Source organism: Scleropages formosus, chromosome 15, assembly GCF_900964775.1.
Source record: "Scleropages formosus chromosome 15, fSclFor1.1, whole genome shotgun sequence".
In the NCBI taxonomy this organism is placed as follows: Eukaryota; Metazoa; Chordata; class Actinopteri; order Osteoglossiformes; family Osteoglossidae; genus Scleropages; species Scleropages formosus.
In genome coordinates, this window is record NC_041820.1 from 18,824,782 (window position 1) to 18,843,823 (window position 19,042).

At 42.1% G+C, this 19,042-nt stretch overlaps 1 protein-coding gene across 1 annotated transcript; it reads left to right on the plus strand.

Moving 5' to 3' along the window:
* Positions 1-2,126: 2,126 nt before the first annotated feature.
* On the plus strand, positions 2,127-13,694 carry LOC108919350 (protein sel-1 homolog 1-like). Its single transcript, XM_018727277.2, has 21 exons — positions 2,127-2,564; positions 2,794-2,822; positions 3,448-3,559; positions 4,004-4,171; positions 4,259-4,364; positions 5,262-5,424; positions 5,661-5,714; positions 5,807-5,866; positions 6,077-6,158; positions 7,383-7,537; positions 8,058-8,114; positions 8,196-8,264; positions 10,309-10,386; positions 10,469-10,531; positions 10,717-10,804; positions 10,932-11,080; positions 11,232-11,397; positions 11,796-11,873; positions 12,007-12,179; positions 12,272-12,400; positions 12,653-13,694. The coding sequence occupies exons 1-21, from the start codon at positions 2,498-2,500 to the stop codon at positions 12,842-12,844; spliced, it is 2,238 nt and encodes a 745-aa protein (XP_018582793.2). The 5' UTR covers positions 2,127-2,497; the 3' UTR covers positions 12,845-13,694.
* Positions 13,695-19,042: the final 5,348 nt, after the last annotated feature.

Below are 19,042 nucleotides of genomic sequence, written 5' to 3' on the forward strand. Positions count from 1 at the left end.
ATCAATAACCTGTTGTCCAGTGCAGGGTCACAGTGCTCTGCAGCCAGTGCACATGAGGAACAATAAACGGTACCCTAGATGGAGACGTTTTGGTCATCTGGCTTACTGAAATTTATGATCCAAAGTTCCAAACACCTTCTGTGTCACTTTGCAAATTACACTGACTTTGTGCTTAGATGTGCTGTGTAGTGTTTACTGTATCCTAAATTGGTACAGTAAAAATGACTGTTCACTATAAGGTAAGGAATTGTAATTTAACATTAATGTGCTTCACAGAAAAGCATGAACTACATGAATTGAATGTGGTGCTTGTTTTTACATTTTAATGGTTTTCATTGAATTTGGTGAATAAATGTCATTGGTTGTGATTTAGTATGACATGATATTCTTCCATGTTTGGATTTATTCATTTAGCAGATGCTTTTCTCCAAAGTGATGTACATCTCAGAGAAAATACAATTTATGCGTTACGTTAGGCGAAAGAGAGATATAGTTGCACACATGCGATTCTTAAGTAAACTTATTTTTCTTTCCACTTTATGCACCAGTGTTCATCACATGAGTAGGTGCATAAAACTCAGAATAGACAAATCCTGATCATCTTCCTACAATTTTTTTAAAAATATTTGTCATTACACAAAAAAGTGTAATAGAATTAAGTTTCTGTACATAGCTGGACCCCTGAGCAACGGAGGAAAGTATTGGATGAGATGTCTTTCACCTTATTTCTGTTCGGAGAATACGAAAGGATGCCTTCAGCCCTCGGTGTCTGTCTGCCACCTGTTAAACATGGTATGGGATCCATAATGTTATGGCCATCATACTATAATAATTAGGTCTACTAATTTATCTGCATGGTTGTATAAAGGCCAAAGAATATGAAACTGTTTTACAGGACCAGGTGGACCCTATGTTGCAAATGGTGTTCTCTCATTATGGTCACATATTTCAGGATCATACTGTCTACATGTACACTGCTAAACAAATTCAAGAGGGGTTTCATTAACACAACTAGGAAGTCAAATGCCTTCTGTGGTCTCCCTAGTCACTAGATCATCATTGAACCTTTAGGGAACGTTCTGTGGTGCAGAATATGAAGTAGATGTCCACCTCCATCATTCCTCAAAGAACTGGATGCTTTTTTTGGAGAATGGTGCAACATCCCACTATGCACAGTTCAGGACTTGTAAGACAACACTCCAAGAAGAATTCAAGGTGTTCTGAAGGCAAAGGGTGGCCCTACTTATTAGGTCCTTGATGTTACAATGTTATGTTTTATTTTTGTCCGTCCCTTGTATACGTGTTCCTGGACGGTCATAATTATATAGTTAGGTGGCTTAGACTTGAGTTATAATTTACATTTATTAATTTAGCAGACTTTTTTTTTTTCCCCCCAAGAAATGTACAACTAAAAGTAAAACTTACTACCAGATATTACTGTACTTATATTTTGTACCCTTTCATTTAAAGTCTAAATGTGTCAAAAAATAAAATACTGTTTAAGGGTTTAAAATTGTTATACTAATACTGGGGTATAGTGAGTACCCAGTGTGAAGACAGATGTGTCTTTTCAGTGAACGTTTCTTTGTTGATAGAAGAGGGGTCAGTATGTGTTTGTGAGATTTTAGAGTCGTGACCTTGTGGAAGGACCTAGGTTCGAGTCCCCGCTCTTCACTGTCGTTAACCTTGAGCAAAGTACTTACTTAGAATTGATACAGCGAATATAATTCATGGGTAAATAAAGCGTCAGGTGGTACTTAAAATAAAAAACGTGAAAATGTAGGCGATTGAGTCAATGTGACGCCAGCACAAAAGATTTTGTAACTAAAAGTTGTTCGTTTGGTATTAAAAAAAAAAAAAAAATAGAGGACTATATTTTGCCCATTCTTGAACATTAGAGGAAACTGAAGAATCACTTGCAGTGTTCAGTTTATATTTTTAGTTGTTTGCGCGAGCTGTATCAAATGCCAACGCCATTGGTCCACGTGCAAGAACGTAGCAAATAGAGAAGAGACGTGTAATGCTGATTTCGGCCAATCCGCTCGCAGTGCGGGTGTGGAGGCGTTACTCTTTGAGAAGTATTTATTGGATGATGACTGTCACAGCGCTCAGCGGTTGGCTACAGCTTCATACAGCGGGTGGTGATTGGTCTGTCCCTAAAGCGTTGCAGTATTTAGCTTTGGTGGTAAACGGTTTAAATGTTTATAGTAGATAATAATAGTTGTGAGATCATGCAGTAAAATCAGTCTAGAGAGAGTTATGAGCGGTGACCTGCGTGATTAATTTCAGTGTCATTGTGCCATGGACGCGTTGAGCTCGTAAACAGCTGCAACAGCAGGGAAAGTTGAGAAGAACCCACGTGAAATTCGCGGCAGCTTGTGCAGTTTGTGGATGACAACCTAGAATGCGACTGTTTACGGCATGAACTCGTGTTTGGATCGAATATGAAGTTTTATTTAACTAGAATCGCGAATTGAAAGTTACAGACTCACTGATTATGGACACGTGGGTTATCACCGTTATGATTTCACTGCTGCTGATTGTGTTCCACGGAGAAACCGCTGGTGAGTATCGCGGCTGTGCTGTGGTAAGAGCCACCTACTAGTTCAGTTGTCAACCATAAGTTATGGCATAACAGCGGATTTCGTGGGGTTTTTTATTTTTTATTTTTTTTTTTTTTTTTTTTTTTTGTGAGGCGCTGATATGATTCCATTTACGGGAGTTTCTTAAGAATTTTAGTCTAAGTATTTGGTTATTCACACACACTGTTTTTGTTCATTTTTCTATGTGCAGACTTGGAAGATTTGGAAGAAACACTGAAGGTATTTGCTGCTTCACCTGGCGACTGAAATCAGACAAAACGAACTGTTTTAAGAGCCGAGTGTCGCGTGCGAAGTTTTACCTGCTGCTTCTTGCTTGTAGCACTGACTGACACAAATGTCGTGGTGGGTCATGAAAATCATGCTGTGAGGAATTAATTCTTCCGAACGTCCTATCCTCGACTTGTCGCTTCGTGCTTAAACGACCATTTTACGTTTCACTCTCTTATTTTCCCGCTATTAATGAAAATGAAATAGCATCAAGCCAGGGATGTTTTTCGGTGACGTACCGTGTGGCAATAATTGAATAATAATTACAACTGAGCAAAAGCTACAAAATGCTTTTTTTTTTTTTTTTTTTTTTTTTTTTTTTTTTTTTTTTTTTTTTTTTTTTTTTTTTTTTGTAGCTACAAAAAATGCGTTTTGTAATTATAGCTTTTGCTCAGTATTAATTTAAAGCTTCTGGTCTTTTTGGCGCTGAGTGCAGTGAGGTGTCTTTAAGTTTATTTTAACTTGTCTTTCCAGAGGGTTTCCGCTCTTGACTTGTCTAGAATTCATTCCTTTTTGCTTTTCATCTGCCACTAATGTGCTGTCACTGCGCTGCCTTTCGCGTTTGCTCACATTTTAGGTTGAAAATGAGGTGATTCCTCGTAGTGGCGAGGTTGAGGAGGGGGAGGCTCTTTACCCCGGTGACACTGGAGCCCAGGGTACGAGACACGGTGAATCCCAGCCTCCCCAAGGTGAGCGTGTGCGACAAACACGATTTTCCCCTCAAAGAGCCGCCGTTTCCGTTGTCATGAACACCCTTTATGTCCTGTTTGAGCTCTGTGGATCTTTCTTTGCTATGTTTGATATTAGAAGAAAAAAAAAAACTCTCTCTCCTTTGACTCATCTGTAAAGTATTGCATGCTTTGTGGTTCCACTTCCTGAACACCTGTTACTTATGTTTGACAAAAACCGTTCGAATGTAGTCCTGTCTCCCCCCCCCCCCCATCCAGAATTAACACTGAATTTATGCTGGTTTTGATTTTTGTGAGATCAGGAGACCCACTAGTTATGGCTTCCAGATTTTTTTTTTTTTTTTTTTTTTAAGTTCCTCAGACTGAAAATCACTGAGGTGTCGCTTCCTCCCAGACGTGGTTTACCGTGTTTGAACTCTTCTTCCCGGCCCTGTTTCGGGGCAGTTCCCGTGACAGTTGGGGGTACCGCTGCTGGGGAGCCTTGCCTGTTCCCCTTCCTCTTTCTCGGGAAAGAGTATCCGGCCTGCACCGCCGACGGACAGCCGGACGGCCGGCTCTGGTGCGCCACGACTGATGACTATGACCGCGATAAAAGATGGGGCTTCTGCGAAAGTGAGTTGGCCGAACGCGACGTGGAAGGGGAGGGCTCCTGAGAAACCCGTTCGCGAAACTTGCCGTGTCTTCCTGAACTACCCGCAGCGGAGGGACAGGCTGAGCAGCGGCACCGAGCTGTAGAAGCTGAGGAGATGTACCAGAGAGCGTTGACCATCATCAATAGCACCAGCAGAAGGAGCCAGAGAAGAAAGTGCGTGACCTCTGCTGCCCCTGCCTCTATCCACACCTTTACGCGTTTAAAGATGACATAAATTTTAATTTCCTGAGTGTGGTCTAGTTTCCACCAAAGTTATTTAAACCCCCCTCCAGCAAATATTGCAAATAGTTCTCCACTTAGCCAGTTCTGATACCAAGCCACTACCTCACCTGGTGGAGTCTAGGGTGTCAGTCGGGAATGAAGCTTCAGCTAAAAGTGAACTGATCTGTTCAGTAGTAGCTAAATGTGTGGGGTTTGTTATAAAATTTCTAATAAATCTGTGTACAGGAAATGTACATGGCAGATCTTTAATCTTAGCAATAATGGTTTAATGAGTTTAAATGGGCAAACCCTTTCACTATAATCGTTGATGCTACTGAACAAGCATTGTGTAAGTGATCCAACTAGATTGCAAATCTAGTTTTAAATGTACAAATGTTTTTATTTTGATGCTTGTTAAAGTACTGATCTTTTGGATATTTAAACTTAGAAATGACATAGCTAAGGAATTTGAGGAGCATTACAGACTTAAGGGGTGCGGTGGCGCAGTGGGTTTTGCCTGGGTCTGGGGTTTGAGTCCAACTTGGGGTACCCTGCAGTGGGCTGGCATCACATCCTATGCCCTGTGTTGCTGGGTTAGGCTCTGGCTTGGTGTGTGTGTGTGTGTGTGTGTGTGTGTCTGTGTGTGTGTGTGTGTGTGTGTTAGACATCACTTTGTAGATTGGGGGGGGGGACTACAGTAGTCAACAAGCTTTTGATACCTTTGCTTTGATCTGACTTATTGAGCATATGTCAAACTAAATGCTTCTTAGAGGTTTGGGAATGAAAGATCTGAGTGAAAGAGTGTTCTTTAAGGTCTCTCTTCAGTTAATTGCCTTTAACCTGCTTCAGGGAGTATGAGAGGTTGGTGAAGGTGGCAGACATGGGCCATTCCAAAGCCATGGAAAGAGTGGCATATGCCATGCTGTTTGGAGACTATCTTGCACAGAACATCACACAGGCCAAGGACATGTTGGAGAAGCTTGCCCTGGATGGCTCTCCCAAAGCACAGATGGTATGCTGTGTAGTCTCTGTTGATGATTTTTGTTTTGTTTTAGTAGAATTTTTTGCAGCATCTGAGTAATTTACTCAATTATACAGAAACTGGGCATTCTCACCTTGTCATTTTCCACAGAAACCCAGTGTTCAGAACTCTGCCCATCCATAGCTTTAATGTGGGAGTCATAAAAATTTTTTTTTTTTTTTTTTTTTCCTTTCTTTTTAACCAATTTTTCTCCTTCCTTCCATTAGGCTCTTGGTTTCCTGTATGCTGCTGGTTTAGGTGTGACCTCCAGCCAGGCAAAGGTAGTAGACAAGTGCTCGTTCTGGTCTGTTTTGTTTTCCCTCCTTTTAATGGTTGATGCAATGTCTTTTTGTCTCCATGACTTTGCTTGCAGGCACTGGTGTACTACACCTTTGGGGCCTTGGGAGGAAACTTGGTGGCTCACATGATTTTGGTGAGTTTCTTAGATTTGTTGGATGAGTATTGAGGTTTGTGGGTATAGCTCCTCTGAATGTTTTAGAATTTACTTAGGATGGGCAGACACACAAATTCCAATTTGGATGATATGTTAGTGTCTGTTAGACCAGTGTAATGGGGGGGGGGGTAAGGTTAGGGTTTGGGGCCTGGCTAATGACGATCCTTTCCCCTCTTACTTCCTTTGCAGGGTTACCGATACTGGAGTGGGATTGGGGTAATGCAGAGCTGTGAATCTGCCTTGACACACTACAGAGTGGTGGCTGATCACGGTAAGGAAATTTTTGTTTTGCAATAGGTTTGCCTTAATTTTTATTGAAGTCCTATCTAGCCATACCTGTTAGACCTGTATTAAGCAAAAATTTAGTAATTCCAAGTATGGGAGAACTCTTCCCGCTGAATGTCTCAGAGGCAAATAAGTTTTTCCCTCCCCCCCCCCCCCCCCATAAAAGTGCATTCTACCAGCAGCTGCAGAGATTCTCGATTCTCAAACTAGTCACTTAGCCCAGTATCGCTTTTTTTTTTTTTTTTTGCCAGCTTACATTACACAAGTGTCTACATATAGATGCAGTGGACTTCATGAGTTTCAGTGCATGCTTGTTTAAGTATTTAAACTTTCCCATGCAGGTGAGTTGTGAAATGAATTCTAATCATGACTTGAATTGTTCCTGAGTCCAAGTAATATTAAAATCAGTAAAACTTTAATACGTTGGTTAGATGTTTTTATACAAAAAACTGCTGTAATTGATGTTGCCATACTTATTTCTTTTGGTTTTCATAATCCAGTGTAAAGTCTGTGTTCTTCTAGCCTGGCAACATAGGCTATGAGGCAGGGAACACCATGGGCAAGATGCCAGTCTGTTGTGGGGATTTTCATTAAGTTGAAATAACATTAAAATTAAATTGGAAAATGCAGTCACAGCCAAAATGACGTTAAATATGTTGTATTCAGCCTTATACGTATGAAAGTGCTCCCCCCCCCCCGCTCAGATACCATAGGAGAATGAAAAGGGAGTATAGAAAGAGTAAATTGTACTGTGGTGGAGGATATCATTGAGAGAACATATTAAAAAGTCTTTAACTTTAAAGATTATTTGCAATTGAGGACACAACAGAATTGGCAATGAGGATGGGACCAATTTGTCAAAGTGTAGGTACCATTCTTCATCACCTAGTCACAATTTTGCTTTTATTGATTGATTCAATTAAAGAATGGACACCTGTTTAGTAAAAGTTTGATAGAAAATGAAACTAGTCCTGCACAGCTCTGTGAATCTGCTGTGTACAAAGAGCACCATTGTGTTTCTGTTGAGCATTTGCTGCTGTTAGTTGCTAGCAAGTGAAATGCAGGTAATTTTTCCTCCATCTGACACATTTTAGACAACAATGGTGAAAGTGCAACAAACTAGGAAGTGTTTTGTGTTTTTGAAAATTGGTAACTTGAACATTTGTACCATGAGGTGCATGTGTAAGTATTTGTGCATGTCCCCTTGCAGTGGCCAGTGACATGTCCCTGGCTGCTGGCAGAGCTGTGCAGAGAGTGCGGCTCCTGGACGAGGTGGACCACCCTGGGGCGGCCAGTGGGACACTGGAGGAGGACCTCCTTCAGTACTACCAGCTGCTGGCAGAGAAGGGGGATGTGCAGGCCCAGGTACTGCCACTGGCCCCTTGTGCCTGGAACTTGTATGGGGACAACCAAAGCTGGTGGTGGAGTGCCCTTAGCCCAGGTCGCTATGTGCACATTGAAGAATTAAGAGATGTGATTTGACACATAGAAAGGAGACAACAATGAGTCAGTCTACAGTGTATGTTGGGTTCCTCTGGTCACAACGGTTCTCAGCTTTTTGGATGTAGCCCTGTATCGTATAAGGAAACCTTTCTTGGATATAAAAGCTTTTGCTTTGATGGAACCTGATTGGATTGGAATAAATTATGGACTTCATCCCCCTTATTGCAAGTGGAGGTCTGTGTAGAAGGTGGAGATCTACCAGCACTGACTGAAATCTTGTTTTCTGAAGAAACACAAACTGACCACTGTTTGTCTGTCTGCTTCTTCTGCACTTGTGATCTCAGCAAATATACACATAGCTGTAGCCTTTTTTAGGATTATAGTTTGAACTTGTTTCTGCTGATACCAGTATATGGAGTAACATATAGTGCTTTTCCTTTAGATTGGCCTGGGACAGCTACACCTGCATGGTGGCCGAGGGGTGGAGATAAATCACGAGGTACCTGTTGATGCCTGAGCCTGAATCTTCTCCATGCTGTTTCTATCATTCCAACCACATCCATGCATCTTTCCTTCTCAGAGGGCCTTCAGGTACTTCAGCCAAGCAGCAAAGCTGGGGAATACTCACGCCATGGCTTTCCTGGGAAAGGTCTGTGTGGGGGAGGGGTGTGGGGTTACCAGGTAGTTGTAGACCACTTTTTTTTTTTTTTTTTTTTTTCTTCTTCTTCCCCCCCCTCCTTCTGAGCATTTATTCAGCCTTCTTAATTGGTCTTTTGAAAACATTACAACTTTTCATGCTGTTATACCAAATTTCCTGTGCATTCTTCTGTTTTTAAACCAACTTGGTGTTAATTAACGAATACTAGCCTAATGGTAAAAAAAAAAAAAAAAAAAACTAGAATATTTTAGCCCTTAAACACTCACTCACTCACTCACTCACTCACTCACTCACACTGCCTGAACCGCTTGTCCCATATGTGGTTGCGGAGAGCCAGAGCCTAACCCGGCAGCACAGGGTGCAAGGCTGGAGAGGGAGGGGATACACCCAGGACGGGACGCCAATCCATTGCAAAGCACCCCAAGCGGGACTCGAACCCCAGACCCACCGGAGAGCAGGACCTGGTCCAACCCACTGTGCCACCATGCCCCCTGCCCTTAAAAGCTGAGTATTAAAATACTATAATACATGAGGTAAAATAGAAATATTCCTCATAGTGAGCATGCAGTGACACAGAAGGGTTTGGCCTGTGCCTGCTCTCTAGTGGGTCTGGGGTTTGAGTGCCACTTGGGTGCCTTGAGGCAGACTGGTGATCCATCCTGGGTGCATCCTCTCCCCTTCCAGCCTTGCACCCTGTGTTGCTGGGTTAGGCTCCGGTTCCCCGTGACACCGCTTGGGATAAGTGGCTTCGGTCAATGCATGTGGTTCATATTCATTTGTTATGAATTTTAGAAGATGCATTTTTCAGTTTATTTAAACAAGGTTTTTTTTTTTTTTTTTTTTTTTTTTTTTTTTTTTTTTTTAAAAAAACTTATTTGCAGAGTGAAATTGAAATGTGAAAATGACCTCCAGTTCCACATCTAGTCATCATTTAGCAGTGTAATGTACCCAAATAGAGTAGCATGTGCTTTTTTTTTTTGGGGGGGGGGGGGGGATTGACTTAATTCAGCTCACTTCCAGTGTATAGCTTGTCTGTTCCCAAGTGTGCTTCAAAATAACAAGCTGTTGAACATTGACCAAGTTTGTGGGATGAATTGGTCAACAACCTGCTTTCAATAGGAATTTGGTCATTTGAAGTATCTTAAATGTGCTGCAAGTTGATAATGTTAAACTCCAATATATTTTTGTTTTAAACTTGGTATATCCAAGATAACTTAACTTAAAAGGGAACCAAGGGAGGTGTGTATTGTTCAACTTTGATTTTACAGGTAATGAAAGCAGTCAGAAGCTGGTGAGCAGTGCATCTGGTGGGTGGGTGGGTGGGTGGGTGGGTGGGGGGGGGTTTAAATGTGGTGAATGTGTCAGCAATCATGACTGAATAGGGGTTTTCAATTTAAAATGAGTTTTAATGTACTTTGAAATTAAGTGTATATCAAGTGTTGCAGTGGTATCACATCCGGGAGGTACCCTGCTTTCCCTGGTGATATAGACTCTGGACCATAATAACACTGCATTGAACAATAGTTTACTGATAATAAATAAAAAAAAAAAAAAAAAAAAAAAATACCACAACATTTCCAACGACTCATGATAAGCTTTTTGCAGAATCTAACTGGTGAATAAATGGCGGAATCTGTTCGGTTATGTGGCTTTTATTGACTATGCCTTGAAGTTATGAAAAATTAAACAAGTGACTTGGTCCCAGTTCTACTTATAAGTTGAAGAGCCAGCGTTCGCAGTAGATTTGTAATATGGCAGACGTTGCAGGCCAGTGTTTCAGTACTATAAGGGAGTCTCCGTTTGGTCACTTGTACCATGGATAAGGTAAGGGACTACTGTACCTTGCTGTCCATCACTGGTAATGACTGCTGTGCAGGCCTAGTAGCTTAAATTGGAAATTTGCACTGTAATGAATACATGGGCACATACACAAAATGTGTATATGTAAAAAGAACCAAGATACTTCTGCTTTAGAAGTAAACCTGCTGTAGCCCCTGTTGTGCCTTAACTGTTTACATCTCCTACCCACATACAGATGTACACAGATGGCAGTGATGCAGTGCCCCAGAACAATGAGACTGCCCTGCAGTACTTCAGGAGGGCAGCTGAGCTGGTCAGTGTATGCTGAAGTCAGGGGGCATATTAACGTTGACCCCTGTTTCAAACTGTAAGTATCTCACACTCTCCATCCTCAGGGTGATCCAGTGGGACAGAGTGGACTGGGCATGGCCTACCTGTATGGAAGGGGCATCCCTGTGGTAAGTGTACACGGACTGCCAATGCAAGGACTTTAAATAGCTGAATTTGTATGGGGTATGTTACTGTGACCATATGTGTGGTGCAATGGGGTGTAACCCTTTGTGTTGCTTAGTGGATGCTCCTCATCTGGGACCGAGTGCCTTTCCAGTGAAAGGTGTCGCTGTGTCACTGTCTTCCGCTGCAGAACTACGAGCTGGCTTTGAGCTACTTGGAGAAGGCAGCAGAGCAGGGTTGGGTTGATGCCCAGGTGCAGCTGGGCACCATGTACTACAGTGAGTCATTTGTTTGGCCTTTACAGGAAGAGGGTGTGTGTGTGTGTGTGTGTGTGTGTGTGTGTGTGTGTGTGTGTGTGTGGAGATGATTTTCATTTGCACTTGCTTTGCACCTCATCTTTCCTAGATGGTGTTGGTGTGCAGCAGGACTACAAGCAGGCATTGCAGTACTTCAGCCTAGCATCCCAGACAGGCCACATCCTGGCATTCTATAACCTGGCCCAGATGCATGCCTCTGGCACGGGCATCATGCGCTCGTGTCCCACAGCTGTAGAGGTGAGCCTATGCCAGTGGTTCCAGCTCATTTTTCTTTACTTAATGATGTACACACTTCTCTGAAGTGAAATAATTACAATTGCCCTGTAGCTGTGACAAACATAAGTCTACCCCCACCCTTCCCCCATGCTCCTGTTTTGCTTTTTTGCAGCTGTTGAAGAACGTGTGTGAACAAGGACGTTGGTCCGACAGGTTTATGGAAGCCTACAGAAGCTTCAGGGAAGGAGACCTTGATGCCTCTGTGGCGCAGTACCTCGTGCTGGCAGAGCAGGGCTACGAAGTCGCTCAGAGCAATGTGGCATTTATCCTGGACCAAAGTGAGTCATGACACTATAGAGAAGCTGCCAAAAGGGGGTGATGGTGTACTACTGTTCTCTTTGAACATATTGCAAGGCTTCCCTGTTTCAGTCTGTGGTGTGCTGTGCTATTAGTGCAAAGGGTTTTTTTTTTTTTTTTTTTTTTTTTTTTTTTTTTTTTTTTCTTTCTAAACATGTACATGGTACAGGAGGGTCCAGCCCTGGTCATGAGGGGCTGAAATCTACACTTGTATTTTCTTCTATTTAAATAGTCAACCTCATGAACCCTAACCCTCCCAGACCACAGGTCATTATCATGGTGGACAATAGGTGTCTTTTTCTACAAGAACACTACCGTTTTTTTTTTTCCTCTCTCTCTCTCCCCCCTTCTTCCTCTCCCATGATTCTTCTGTGTATAGCAAGAGTGACAAGGTTGTTCCATGAAAATGAGACATACCCACGTGCTCTGCTGCACTGGACCAGGGCTGCAGCCCAGGGTGAGTGTCCCACTCTCCATCCCCCTCTCTCAGACCCTTTAAACTTCCCTTGAATTACCTAAAGATCTGTAATTACTGAAAACATGAAAACTGTGCAGCAGTAATACTGCCTCCCCCAATCTCCTGGTCACAGGTTATGTGGTGGCCAGGATAAAGCTGGGAGACTACCACTTCTATGGCTATGGGACAGATGTAGACTATGAGACAGCCATGATGCACTACAGGCTGGCTTCTGAGCAGCAGCATAGTGCCCAGGCCCTGTTCAACTTGGGCTACATGTACGAGAAGGGTCTGGGTGTCAAGCAGGTGAGGACAGACCCTGATACAAATGTGTGCATGTATGAGTGCGCACACACATACGCATCAGTTAACATCTGAAAACTGCCCTGTGTCTTCAGGATGTACACCTGGCCAAGCGTTTCTACGACATGGCAGCAGAGTCCAGCCCAGATGCCCAAGTCCCTGCCTTCCTGGCAACATCCAACCTATGGCTGGTCAACTCTGTGCAGTATCTGCAGGAACTTGATGTAAGGCCACTATACCCTATTATAGTGAGCTCTAGAACAAACCCATAGAAAGACCTTGTTTATATTGCAGTGATTTGTCAGCCTGTGTCACTGTCAAAGTGAGAGATGGGTAGTGCAGAACCTTGCGGTAACATGGCTTATAACAGTTGCAGAAATCAACAATCTTTTTGGACTCTTAAACATCAACCTTTTGGTCACAAGTACAGTTTCTTTACCCTCTTACAAAGGTGACACATATGGTTCTGTGTGCAGGTAAAGGAGCTTTTGTCAGGGGTGGACCTGGATCAGCTGCTGGGACCAGAATGGGACCTTTGTCTCATGACTGTCTTTGCCCTGCTGCTTGGCACCATCATCGCCTACCGCCAGAGTCGACGGCAAGCTGCCATAAGACTGGCTCAAAGAGGGGTTCCTGATCAACCCCAGGCTGAGAACCAGCCTCAGTGAAAAGTCTCATTGGAAGTGTGCAGTGAAGCATTGAAAGCAACCAGACTGTGTCTCTCAGGGTGGCTTTTTTTTTTTTTTTTGGGTAATGGCCACTATGCCAGGACCACCCTAATGTCATGTTTTCATTGGAACAGCTCCAAGAAGTCTTCCATCAAGCTGCTAGAAGGTGACAAGATGGGCAATCAGTTTTTCTTGGAAAATGAAGTGAGATGGGGGGTGGAATATTCCAGGACTTTGAAGAAAAACTGTTGATCGCAGACGTTCTCTTCCAAAAAAGTTGAATCTGAGCCAGTAGCGGTACACGACACCCCTTCATTTAATAAGTAACACAGATACCCCATAAAGGGGAAGTGAAGACATCAAAAATGAAATTTGTTCATATTTTGACTAGTTATGAATCCTGTACAAGTGTTCTATAATGCTACTAGCAACATATGCTGATGAAGGATATTCCTTATGGAACAGGTTCTGCATGTTATATTTCATATCCTGTAATCTTACTCTGTTGCTGTTTGGAACCCTGATCTTGCCAGGAACAAGTCCTGCATTTGTTAGTTATGACATGAAGGTACAGTATTTAAATGAATTTGGCAGAATTAAGATTTTTTTTTTTTGTGAGGTGTTTCAGTGCACTTTTAGAGTTGATGGGATGCTCAGCTTACCAACACAAAGTTAGCTTAAAGCTTGTAAATATTTAAAATTGAAGAGGATTTAAGATAAGTGACTTTAATTGTAAATTGAGGGAGCACTGTTACAATTCCAAGTCAGGTTGTTCATATCTTGTGCTAAAATTATAAACAGATCCCAGTTTTTACCATGTTTAAAATGAAGTGGTTACTTGAATTTGTTCTACTAAATTGCTTGTATTTTAGTTTTTTTTTTTTGAGTCAAAATTGAATTATATACTTAAAAAAAAAAAAAAAACCCTTATGTACAGGTTTTTTTTAAAAGCTTTTCCTCTTTCTGTTTTATAAACTTTTGGGACACGTGTCCAATATTGTCTTCATGACTAGCACAAACAATTGTCATAAGGGGTTAAAAGTAGTTTGGATTACGTGGCCTGTAGGGATGGGATAAGATAAGATAAAACTTTATTCATCCCAAAGGAAATTCCTGTGCCAGAGCTTGCTCAAACAGATGAACCACAACAATTAAATAATAAAAGTACACAAAGTGGAAGGTAGGAAGTGACACAGCACATATTACATTAACAGTTGCAATTGTTTTACATTCTATAGTGCTAGTAATGTTGAAAAAAATATTGCGCTTAATGATTATACAATTATACCTGAAGTCTTGATGTTACCACTTCATTCCCTACAGAAGAAGGAAGAGTTATACAAATTGATGGCCACTGGTATAAAAGCTAAAGCTGCTCTGCTATGCTTCCAATGGGGCATGCAGGGGATGAGAGGCATTATCCATAATGCTGAGTAGTTTCCTCAGCATCCTCCTCTCTAACACCTCCACCAAAGACTCCAATTCCACCCCCAAGACAGGGCCAGCTTTCCTCATGAGCTTATTGAGTCTATTGGCCTTTGGCTGCTAAGAGTGAAGAAAGCTCTTGTGCATTGTGCTGGTCTCAATTATCTTTAACAAATTGCCTGGAATGATGTCAGAAAGGTGCTGCTTTCGTGAAATTCATTTAAAGTTGGTTGTGTGTTTTGGGGATTTAGCATTAAATGATGGCTTTGCAGTGTAGTGTGTGTGTGTTGAGAACTGGTCCTTGGCTCCTTTTTCTGCCTAAAGGCTGCAGATATGAATGTTTGTTCTCAGTGTGGGTCTTTCCATTAATGGGTGAGACTTTTGGGTCATTGGAGAGGGTTTCTATGCCGTTATCTAATCCGCAGCAGACTTTGTCACTTGATAGAGGTGCTCAGATAAGTGCACACCCCATATAAAAATGCAAGTGCTTGTGAATCTGCCACCTGATATGTTTATTCTTCTCCTGGAGCTGTAGTACCATGAAGTTGTTCACAATCTTTGTGGCAACCAGTCTGGGAATCTGTCTGGTTCAGGGTAAGTGCTGGGAAAATTCCCACCTTTACCATCTGTTCTCACACTTACTTTTTCCAAAATCTAACAGCAGTTTGTATGAAAGGAATAAAAGCAGTCAAACAGATTTCACAGGGTCTTACTGTGGTCTAGTGAACCTTTACCCTGTGTGAGAGAAATATGTCCCTTGCTGGTGTGGGTGAATTTTACCACTGTTCTTCATAGTACTGCAGTCATACATGATTGTTGCCTGTGTCTCCAAGGCAATAGCTGGTGGCAGGAATATGAAGAGGCAACGAAACAGTACAGCAGGGAAGAGCTCTATAAGGTACCTATGTGGTCCTCCTCATTTTACCCACAATTCATCTCTTATTTCTCTCTCTGTCTGCTCTACTGATCAGGTTAGTTCAACATTTCAGTAATAAGCTGTTTCACGATGTCATGATGCTTCCATGAGGTAACGGGCATTCAAGGACGTACATAGTGCTGACAATGGCCTCTTGCTTTGCTTCCAAAGTGCTGCGGATTTTGTGTAGCGTTGTAAGGGAAGCATAGTGATCACAGCCACTATGGCTGTCAAAAGGACAGGGGTTCAAATCTCAACGAGTGCTACAGTACCCTTGAGCATGGTACTGACCCTGAACTGCTATACCAGGAGGAAAAATTAGACTTCTGTATAAATGGTTCAACTGGTTCTGCTCTCAAGTATGCAGTATGTAGTATATAGGGGGGTGTGGTTGCGGCGCGGCAGGATTGTCCAGTGCCTCGCTGTTTGGAGGGTCTGGGTTTGAGTCCTGCTTGGGGTGCTCGGTAGTTCCATGTTTCTCCCCTGCATGTGCCTCCCCTGACACGTGGAAGAAGGATCTGGTAACCCATCTCTTTTCCTCCCTTGCCTTGAGAACCATGTGGGTGGCTGGTATGGGTCAGGTTTGACTCACTTGCATCGACAATGTAGTATATAGTATGTACTGCTGCTGTGTTTGCTAATCATTCTGCATCCCTACACCTCCATGGCCTCTCAGGAATATCCAGAGAAGACCAGACCAGTTGGCTTTAAACATCCCCCTTTCCAGTGCCCTGACATGAGCCCGTCTCCCACAGTTCCAACTTCCGGTAAGATGATGGAAGCCCCCCTAGAACACATGCCCTAAAAGCGTTCTGCACAGTCATGGTACTTGAGTGAGACAAAGTCTACCAGCCAGTTTTATGCTGAGCTCCTTGTTTCACAGTTGAGTTGGTGAAAGCAGCAGACATCAAAGCCATAGCAGCTCTTGGGGATTCGCTGACGGTGAGTTCTGGAACCCTTTGTTTTCTCCACCGTGTGTGATGTAGCATCGTTGGCCTGTTATTCAGATGTGCAGCAAAAATTTGTGAAAAGCTTGATATCCGTTACGTTGAGGTCACGCTATCGCTGGGTCGACACTGGCCGCAGCGTGCGTTATGGAGAGCCAAGGTGTGCGGTGTTGATGCGAAAAGCTACCCGTAGCTCAACACATTTTTCTCAGCAGTGTCAACAGTGAGCTTCTCCTTAGAAATGTTGGTTAATTTCTATACGAACATATTACTGCTCAATCTGATGGATTTATCGTTCATGGGCCTCATTCTACCGCAGACTGGAATCGCTATAAATGCCTCCTCTATCCTCCAAGTACCAGTGGAATACAGAGATGTTGTATTCAGGTACGATTGCTCCTTTCTTTCCCTAGATCCTTGTAACACTGCTCCTTGCGCGATTCACGGGTGAAAAGTTCCCCGGGACCATCAGTAATGTTTTGAGGAATGATGTATGGATGGAGAGTTGCGCTGACTTGCTCCAAATGTAAATTATTAACTCACAAGAAAATTATCACAATAATGATATCTGTCCCACTGGCTGAGGAAATTGGTATGTCAGCCACACGGTGGACTTCGATCTAATAAAACTTAATGATGACGCTAATTATTAGATAATAAGCACCAATAAAAGTTGGCACTTTACACTTCATTATCAGTTGATCATAATGACTGGTGCTGTGAAGAAACAGTATTTAATTTGTACATTTTTACAGCATTGGCGGCCGTGGAACGTATGAGGATGTCATTACTCTTGCAAGTATGTCGTTAATGTTTCTTCAAAGAACGTGTCATTTAAATTCCTTCCGCCGGCCATTCGGTTTTGTTTCCCCTTGAGCATTTGCGAATGCTGTTGATGACAGGACTACATGTTGCACTAATGAATCCATTTTTCCTTCCTCTTTTCCTAGTCTATCCATAGCCTGAAAAATGCACGTAGACTCATTGTTGAATTACAGTCCACCGCAGATACTATGAACACTGGTACCATGGTAAAGCTGCCAAGTGACCTCTGCTCTCTGTGCCCTGTACTACAGATGTCTTCAGACTCTTTAACCCAGACTTGCTGGGGCCAGCGCCAAAGGCAACACTTAGTGGGTATCCCACAACCATCAACGACACGGGCCTCAACCTGGCAGTAACCGCTCACAACACTTTGTGAGAGACTCTGCCCGTGAACGTTTATCGTTAGCAAAATAATAACTTGACATTTCCTTTGTGTAAACATTTGTACTTCTCGTTATTCATCTGTCTTTTACACACTCTGTGTGCTGACATTTTCACTTTTTATTATTTATTTATGTTTGGCGCCACGCATCTCTATATAGTTAAAAGAGAAAATTTATGTAATGCTACATCCATAACATCTGGACTGACATTTTGATATCGGCAAAGCAGAAGTTATGTTTTTGATAAATATAAGGTTGTAAAAGTGTGTTGTTTGTCTCAGTGGAATGAAAGTTCCTCTGCTAATTATAAGCCAATGTAGAGATAATGAATCGGGTGTTTTAGATACTCATCAATATATTCATATTGTAACTGACTAGAAAAAAAGGGAAGTCACCACTAGTTATGTTTTTATTAGTGGATGCCGATCACAAGGTCACGTAATGTTGGAGACTTTAGTGTTCATTTTTTATACCCCATTAATCGAATTTAAAAAAATACATTATGTAGAATTTTTTTGTGGCATTAATCTTAGTTTTAATTAACACTACATAGAATTCATTGGAAGTTCCTTTGGAGAAAAGCATCTGCTAAATAAATAAATGTAAATGTAATGACATTATTCTCACCGATAACTTTTTTTTTTTTTTCCACCGACCCGTTTTTCTATCATTCGTAAATTTAAACGATCACGTTAAAAGAATCCTTGAGTCAGCTTCATTTTGTATTTACGTTCTGTCCGTGTGCTTCCTCACCAGTTTTCTCTTTCCAGAAACTTCTCTGAGCAAACCAGAAATCTAATTGAAACATTCAAGATTTATCCAGTAAGAACTAGCCGTTGAGCTGACGGCTTAATTTCACATCAACAGTCAATAGGAGTTTAATAGTTAGGTCACAACCATAGAATATAGATTATTATTTTATTATTTGCAGATTTGGTTATTTAGCTCATCTCTTTGTCCAACCTAAACTGTTTAATTTGAAAAAAGCTAAAGTTGCACACAACATTAATGGATCTACACCACCAAATGGATATTGCTATAATATTTTAATTTCAGGGCCTCAACTTTAAAGAAGACTGGAAACTCGTGTCTGTCTTGATTGGAATGAATGATGTTTGTGACTATTGCAAAAACAAGGTAAGTGGTGCGTTAACAGTCAAACCAAGCAGTGTACATAATTACACAGATCATTACAAAAATGGAGCTCAGTCATATTTTGAGTCTTGGAGTTCATTGAATCATGATTTGGCCAGTTAATCTAGTGCTCCCAACTCTCAACTTCTTCCCTCAAAGGCAGCAGAATCATAGAACCCCAGTTTTGCCATAAGGACCTTTTTAGGGTAACTTTGTTTTCCTATTAATTTATTATCAGTGTTCTCCGTTTGTTACAGACCCTTTTCTCAGCAGACAGCTTTGTGAAATTCATGATGGATGCCCTGGACATGCTGATGAACGAGGTAAGGGGTCACTTTTTCCCCCCAAATTTTTCTAGACAGTTTTCTTGCTGACTCTTGCTTGCCAGCTCCCCGTGTGCACTGACACTCTCTTACCGGGAACAGGTGCCCAGACTCATCGTGAATATGGTCCAGATTCTGCCCATGGAAGCCCTCCGGGAAGTGAAAAAACCCACCCTGGGCTGCCTGCTCCAGAGGTACTGCCCCCTTGGCGCCTTATCCCATCCACATTTCCCTTGTGTGATGCA

Coding starts and splice junctions, on each gene's coding strand:
- LOC108919350 (XM_018727277.2), top strand. CDS start 2,498: ATGGACACGTGGGTTATCACCGTTATGATTTCACTGCTGCTGATTGTG. Junction 4,172..4,258: donor AAGATGGGGCTTCTGCGAAA/GTGAGTTGGCCG, acceptor AACTACCCGCAG/CGGAGGGACAGGCTGAGCAG. Junction 10,532..10,716: donor ATGGAAGGGGCATCCCTGTG/GTAAGTGTACAC, acceptor CTTCCGCTGCAG/AACTACGAGCTGGCTTTGAG.